Raw genomic sequence first — 8,407 nt, 5'->3', positions numbered from 1 at the left:
CTGCTGATCATGCAATTTTTTGTTTGAACATTCCATAAGCAATCACTAATATTATAGTTTAAGTTTGATGTTTGTATCTTACTTTATTAGAAAAAAATATTAATATCTGTATTCTTTCAAACTAAATTCTCAAAATTTTCAGAATCGAATTTATTCCGAGCTATTAACTCATTACGGAACCGCTGCTAGACGCTCTGGTTTGGTTTTGTATTGTTGCGTTTATGAGAAATGTTAATAATATAATTGTAACAATTGGCAAATCGAATTGTTTCTTTGAAGCGATTGTTATTATATGCGAAGTTTTTCAAAGCGAAATATATTTGTCAAAATGAGTATTCAAAGTAAGTTAAATTATCTAATTATGTACATAATTACGTTAATTAGTTTACAGCATGTAAATAATATGAATATAAACAGCGGTTTTATCATAATGTTTTAACAAAAAGCTCAAAACAAGTATGAAATTTTTATATACTAAATTATGATGAGGAATGATGCTACTATGTCTCCTTTCAAAAAAACGTCTAACGCAATGTTTTATTTACTTTTTATTAATGCAGGTATACTGAACTAAAATATTTAAATAATTCCAGAAACAAAACTTTCAAAATAGATTTTAAAATACTAAAAAACACGTTATCAAGAATTTGTTTTCTAAATTTTATACCTGAATTGCAGCTGTTTTATTATAATTAGGCTATTTATAATTAAATGCCCTTAGTGGGAAACATTAAAGAAACATTTAACAATATCATATTAAAACAAATTATAAATTAATATGTTTTAAAATAAAAAGTAAGGTTTGTTATAAACTGGCTTTTATTATCAATCATATCAATTTCGAAATTAATTTACAGATTTAACTGTGGCATTTCTTAAATTTTTTAAAATTTGGCTTATAACCTTTCTCACCCAACACAAATATGTAATATATTATTAGTCTCTTAGATAAATAAATAATAATGAAATGTTTCTTCACAGGTTTTTGGTGTTTAAATATTTTAAGAGTTTCGACATTTGATAATGACTATACCTTTGTGTGTGCTTATGAGGTGAGTGTAGCAGGAAATTAAAATTTATGTCTCGGATAATGTAAGAATAAATAATTTTCACATAAAATGTAAACTCAATGTGTTTGTTAAGTAGGACAAAAATGTAAGTATAACGAGTACTTAGCAAGCATCTTAAGTTTACTCTTTATTTTAATTTTGTGCCAATTTTTCTTTATTTTTAAATAATATGAAGCTTATTGTAATAACGATACAACATAAAGATGACAGAACAGAGATTCAATAATTTCTTAAAATATATCACGCTATCAAATAAAACAAAATTAATTTATTACACACGTCTTTGTGCTTTATGGAGACATGACTTACGAAACAAAACCAACGAACTTGAAAGTATTCAATTTAGCAACTACAGTTTTATATTATTTGAAAATCTAATGCATGCAGTTTATATCTTAGTAATTACATTATGGAGTTTTAGTTTTCGGTCAGGTGCAGAATCTTTAGATATTCTTGACAACAGTAAAAAGTTATAACTAATTATATATATTTTAACATTTTATCAAAGTATTGATGAGGAATGTTACAAAAGAAATCCACGAAATACTACAATATATTGTAAAATTATGAATTAAAAAAAACAATTAAAAATAATGAATTTGAATGAATTTTCATATAAATTTAAACTTTCAATCAACTGTGAATAGTGTTCCAATACTGAAACTTATAGATGTTTTTTACTGTCTTGGTTAAATGTTCTAATAGAAAAACAGAAGCAAAAGATAACGCTACTGTAGTTTTGTACATTATGGTAGAAAAAGAACTTGATATTATTATATTGGGGGTAATGTTAAATGAAAACTTGTTATGAGATTCAACTAAAGAGGAGCAAAATGCATATCCATATATGAAAGAGCACTTGTTGTTATGTGACTTTCAAGTGATACATAAGTTTTATTTAATATTACTTATAGACTATGTTGGTAGCTTCAGAAAATTTTAGTTTTCGTACAAACGCATTACGATTGAAATTCAGAATCCACTCTGAGGCTGCTATCAATTTTCATAATGGGAAAAATGTATTAATTTTAAATTCTGTATATTTAAATTGTTCTTGATAAATATAATTATTACTGATATATTAAATAATGTGAACAACTCTAAACACATGACAAATCATTAATATAATTTTTGTCTTTCATTCTTTTTCACTTTTCAATTCAGATGCTAGACACAACCAATAAAATGTTTTGCGATTTGTTTAGTTATTATTTTTGATGAAATTTGATAATTATTTTTACAAAATTTGAATGACAGAAATTGTTAAAAATAATATTACTAAGAAGAAAATAATATATTTTAGTTTCACGGACATAAACATTCATTGATTTTTTAAGAAATCGTATTCAAATTATTGTTGATATTCTACAATTCATTCATTCTTTCACCTCGAATATGCAGGAAACTTTCGAAATTATCGTGGTGTGAAGTATTATAAACAATAAAAACTGCATCAGATTCTTGTATTTACGTATCGTAATTCGTCTTACATTTTTGTATAATGGTGTTACATTAATTTTATTAAAGTTTCGTGATCTTTCCCGTGATTATTATCGCTTCGATAATAAATTAAAAGTTTTTAATTGCGCATTTTCTCCCATTGAGGTATTTAAAAGTATTTTGTAGTATTCAATTCTGCAAACTCGCCACCAACAAATTTTTTAATCATTTTAGAAACTCTCCATCAATATTTTTTAATATTTTATAAATCGCCTATTTAAAGAAATTCATTTAAAAAAATTCTTTTGTTTTATTTCATTCAGTATAAAGGTTTTATTTTTCTGATACATCTTCTGACTTTGTAATAGTCCTGATGAACATACTATAAATTATTTCTTATTATTGCTATTTCTAAAATTCCAGACCACTATCTTTCGGTACATATGAATGCCCTAATAATGGAAAAATACGATCAATGAGATCTAAGTTATAAAGATTTAACCGAAGGCTAACTTAAAAATGTCGTTGTTACTCACTATACTCACGTTTGATTTTTATAGTAACGAAGTAATGGAAATTTAAGGGCACCTATCACCATTTTACACATAGCACACTACGTATCAATTATAAATTTTAAAAAATGGACTTACACCACTTTAATTTGAAAAGCATCATTTATGTTCTTATCAATAATTAAAATAAAAAATAAACAAGTTAGGTTTATTTTACAAGTTAATTTTTTAACTTTATATAAGTACACATTATATTATGATACAGATTTATTGTAAATAAGTTTCATGAAAATGATTTAATTTTTTAAAATAAAATATAATGACATAAAATGGTTAAATATTTTAAATAAAATATAGGATTTATATATATGTACATTTTTAATATTAATGAACTTCACGTTTGTTATTTTAGTGTAGAATACAAGTTCCACATGATGACTTGTGGAGCGAAATGAATGGATATGCGTCAGGGCCAGAATTTTGGCGAAATGGGTCTCAAGTATACGATTTTGGAGATTGTCCAGAATCAGAAACGACTGATTATTCGCCATATTATGAAATGAATGAGTACGGACGACCCTCACAAACAAGTAATTGTTATTGGTCGTATCCTGAAGAGAATCAGTACGGACGGCCTTCAGAAACATCTGATTATTGGTCGTATGCTGGAGAGAATGAGTACGGACGGCCCTCACAAACAAATAATTGTTATTGGTCGTATCCTGAAGAGAATCAGTACGGACGGCCTTCAGAAACATCTGATTATTGGTCGTATCCTGCAGAGAATGAGTACGGACGGCCCTCACAAACAAATAATTGTTATTGGTCGTATCCTGAAGAGAATCAGTACGGACGGCCTTCAGAAACATCTGATTATTGGTCGTATGCTGGAGAGAATGAGTACGGACGGCCCTCACAAACAAATAATTGTTATTGGTCGTATCCTGAAGAGAATCAGTACGGACGGCCTTCAGAAACATCTGATTATTGGTCGTATCCTGCAGAGAATGAGTACGGACGGCCCTCACAAACAAATAATTGTTATTGGTCGTATCCTGAAGAGAATCAGTACGGACGGCCTTCAGAAACATCTGATTATTGGTCGTATGCTGGAGAGAATGAGTACGGACGGCCCTCACAAACAAATAATTGTTATTGGTCGTATCCTGAAGAGAATCAGTACGGACGGCCTTCAGAAACATCTGATTATTGGTCGTATCCTGCAGAGAATGAGTACGGACGGCCCTCACAAACAAATAATTGTTATTGGTCGTATCCTGAAGAGAATCAGTACGGACGGCCTTCAGAAACATCTGATTATTGGTCGTATGCTGGAGAGAATGAGTACGGACGGCCCTCACAAACAAATAATTGTTATTGGTCGTATCCTGAAGAGAATCAGTACGGACGGCCTTCAGAAACATCTGATTATTGGTCGTATGCTGGAGAGAATGAGTACGGACGGCCCTCACAAACAAATAATTGTTATTGGTCGTATCCTGAAGAGAATCAGTACGGACGGCCTTCAGAAACATCTGATTATTGGTCGTATCCTGCAGAGAATGAGTACGGACGGCCCTCACAAACAAATAATTGTTATTGGTCGTATCCTGAAGAGAATCAGTACGGACGGCCTTCAGAAACATCTGATTATTGGTCGTATCCTGCAGAGAATGAGTACGGACGGCCCTCACAAACAAATAATTGTTATTGGTCGTATCCTGAAGAGAATCAGTACGGACGGCCTTCAGAAACATCTGATTATTGGTCGTATCCTGAAGAAAATGAATATGGACGACCTTCAGAACCAACTAATTATTGTTCATATCCTGAAATGAATGAGTACGGTCGGCCTTCAGAAACATCTGATTATTGGTCGTATCCTGAAATTATTGGATATGGAACACAACTAGATACAAATGATCATTGCCCATTCCCTGAAAGTATTGGATATGGATCCCAGTCAATAATAACCGAATATTGGCCACCTCCAGAAATGAGGGTGTATGAACAGATATCAAAACACCAGCATTATGCGCCAGCAACACAAATGATACAACATAGTCTGGAGCAAGAGTTATCCATAGATCAGCAGCAGCCATTTGTAATTTCTAAATATAAAAAACAAACAGAACTTTTCGGATATGAGTCTTCGCCTGTTAATTCTTCAAAAGCGGAAAATCCAAATCTGCACATGACATCAGAAAATATTCAGATTCTATTAGATGCGACCGATCAGCAATCTAACGGTAAATTTTGTGAATATTATTTTACTAAAAATTTAATATTAATGTTAACATATTTATATGACAGCTATATTTCATATAACTGTTCACGTTGCATGTGATAAAAAGGGAATAACTTGACTGTATCTCAATAATCGTTGCAATGGTCTGCAAGGCAATTAAGCCAAAATCTGTATAATGCAATTTTAATTGCAATGTCTAAAATTGATTTAACAATAAAAGGTAGATTAACAAACAAAAAGTGTGATAGACCGATAGCATTACTATCAGCAAGAGATATTGAGAAGTCTCTGATCCTCTTCTCCTTGCTTGTGACTGCTCCTAGAGTTCGGTGAATAACTATCGTTCGCATTACAATCAGGCTTTTGAGCATATTTCTAGAAAACTTAAACTGCAACTACACAATAAACATTAAGGTTTTAGTGTTTAATCTAAAAATTGTAACTTGATTTTACACTTCAATACTTTTTGTAATTGACCAACAGTATTATTTTATTTTTACTGTTTTCTAAATTATATTTCTATTTTTCGATGTTGCTGCATATAGTTTTTATAATTACACTATTTATCCACCTGAAATTTATAACATCATTCATGAGAGAATAAAACCCTTCTATAGAGACTACCAAGTGTCGCAATTTTCCGTCTATTTTTTATTCAATGAATTATCTATTGAATTTCGTTTTATAAAATGTATTGTTTGATTTAAAGTAAATAATTATAAAATTAAAAATTTAATTTCAATGTATAACAAAGACAGAAATTCAGATTAGATATTTAAATAAATAAAATATGTAAAGAAAGTTACAGATATTAAATAAACATATAAGAATATGTCAGAATTAGAGCCTTTTCACCGTTAAGTAAACATAATCTTTTATCAATGTTTATGTTGTTATTTCTCCATATTTGAAATTGTAAGCATTGTGTTCACCGCTTTTTACTTGTGTAAGATTATGTTCATTTAGCGCTTCTTTCTATGATTATGTCAATAAGGAATAAACTCGATGCAAGGAGTATTGACAATTTACTTTGAATGAATTCAGATATTAATAATTTTTGTTAATAATGTCGGACACAAATATCAAAATTATAATGAAAAAAAAATTATTTTCAACTATAAAATAGAAATTGTTGCAATAAAGAGTTTTCTAATACATGTGGGACATGAATACTATATTTATAATAGACGTTTACGTCTTATTTTTGAATCCTATTAATGAATTATGTTTAGTTTTCTATATTATGAATTATTCAACATGCAGTTATTTTATTTCAACATTGCATAAACGAAAATTATTATTATAATTTAAAGTATATATACGATTGTAATGCATTTATATATGAATAGCTTAATATACAATACAATAAAAATATAATGGTTATTTTTTATATATAGTTTTACAATAATAGTTAATTATATATGAGTAATACATTATAACCTTCGCCAAGCATTAAAAGTATAGCGTAAAAAACACGAAAATTTTAGATATTCTCAAATAAATCTCAAAAGCATCTTTCTTAAGTACTGTTTTGATAAATTTACTCCATGTACAAATTTTAATTTTATTTCGTTTACTCATCTCTAATGCTTATATAATACTTGTATTATGATCTCATAACCTAAATTTTGCTAACTTTTTAAATGTTTTTTTATACATTAGTTTCTGAAATGAAGGAAATTGACTTAAAACATAACGGTTCTGCTGTATATAATGCAGTGAAAAACCTTGCAGAAGATGAAGAAGAAACACTCTTTGAAAATAAAACTGCGGACTGCATAAAAAACGAAATTTTTAGCGAGTCCGATGAATCAGAAGAGTCTGCTGCTGTAAGTTTAAATTAATTAAAATTATTTCAGAAAAATTTTTAAATTCTGATATCATTTACACATTTAATACAGATAAATATCCGAAAATACTGTCTTAATATTAAGAATGGTTTAAGAATTATTGTAGTTTTTAAATCCTGTATATATTACGTATTTATTATGTTATAATTTTATTCGACCTTTACTTTTTAACGTCATAAAATATTTCCAGTAATTATTACTTGTAAGTATAATATAGTATTTACAAATAATCAATCTTATTTGACGTAAAACATTGATTTGCATAGAAATATGTATGATTAAATCTCATGTCTGAAGATTCGTAATGCAGAAAATGTCATTCTTAATAAAATATGTAAAGATTGCAGGATATTCTCTAAACAAAAATGACAACAATTACAATAAATATATTATTGTTAATCATGATTTAATTATTATTATTTTTATGGGCTAACATGGAAAATATACGATTTTAGTAATGTTATTTCCAATGGAAATTTCTATCACTTTCCGATGCCTGTAAACACGTTCGCTCGGCCATTTGGCCATTACAATAAAACTGTTAAATACAGTATTTATTGAATTATTCTTCACTTAATGTTTAATATTATACAGTTTATGAGAAAATATGTAATTTTATTTTTTAGGAAAACATTCGAAATTTTCTTGTCTCTGCAGCAGAAATCAATTCAAATGATCGTGAAGACAATAGATTACGACCATTATTTAATGCTTTCTGTGAACTCGAAACATATTCCTTAGTAACAGAAGTAATATATGAAGAAGAAGAGCCAGACTCAACAGATGATCTGTCAGAAAGTGATTACAGTATTGAGTCAGATACAATCTCAAGTGAAGACGAACTTTCTGATGATATGAACAAAAATGAAATCTTTGACGACTGTGATATCGATGAAAATATGTCAATAATGGCTCAATATCAAGCAGAGAATAATGAAACATATGAATTGGCATCAGTGACTACAACTTCCACTTGTCCTGATATCGAATCATACATATCACATTTAACAACAAAATCGGATAAAATGTCAAAGACATCTGAAGAACTGTCTGCGACAAATTGGAACCCAGACGTAGATGATATTTCTTCATTTCATAATTACAGCGAAATAGTCGAAGAAAAAATTATTAAAGTGCAACCTGAAAGTGTTCTTGGTTCATGTCAAGAAATGGCAAAAAATAAATTGGAATCACTTCAGTTTGATGAAAATAAATTTGAAGCAAACACGAAGCTTTCACAACTTAATGATATTGTGGGAAATTCAATTCGGTCAGAAGAATTTCGAG

At 28.9% G+C, this 8,407-nt stretch overlaps 1 protein-coding gene across 1 annotated transcript; it reads left to right on the top strand.

Annotated features, from left to right (window-relative positions):
* The first annotated feature begins 3,473 nt into the window (after positions 1 to 3,473).
* LOC136977543 (uncharacterized) lies at positions 3,474 to 5,137 on the top strand. Its single transcript, XM_067273041.1, has 2 exons — positions 3,474 to 5,026; positions 5,110 to 5,137. The coding sequence occupies exons 1-2, from the start codon at positions 3,474 to 3,476 to the stop codon at positions 5,135 to 5,137; spliced, it is 1,581 nt and encodes a 526-aa protein (XP_067129142.1).
* Positions 5,138 to 8,407: the final 3,270 nt, after the last annotated feature.

Source organism: Centruroides vittatus, unplaced genomic scaffold (assembly GCF_030686945.1).
Source record: "Centruroides vittatus isolate TY-2023 unplaced genomic scaffold, ASM3068694v2 contig_460, whole genome shotgun sequence".
Lineage (NCBI taxonomy): Eukaryota > Metazoa > Arthropoda > Arachnida > Scorpiones > Buthidae > Centruroides > Centruroides vittatus.
The sequence above is the reverse complement of the archived record's forward strand: the minus strand, read 5'-3'. Positions and strand labels throughout refer to the sequence as shown.

What these genes read in the sequence shown, in the direction of transcription:
- LOC136977543 (XM_067273041.1), top strand. Translation starts at nt 3,474, where the DNA reads ATGAATGGATATGCGTCAGGGCCAGAATTTTGGCGAAATGGGTCTCAA. An exon ending in CCACCTCCAGAAATGAGGGT is followed by an intron (nt 5,027 to 5,109) that starts GTATGAACAGAT and finishes AGTTATCCATAG; the next exon opens with ATCAGCAGCAGCCATTTGTA.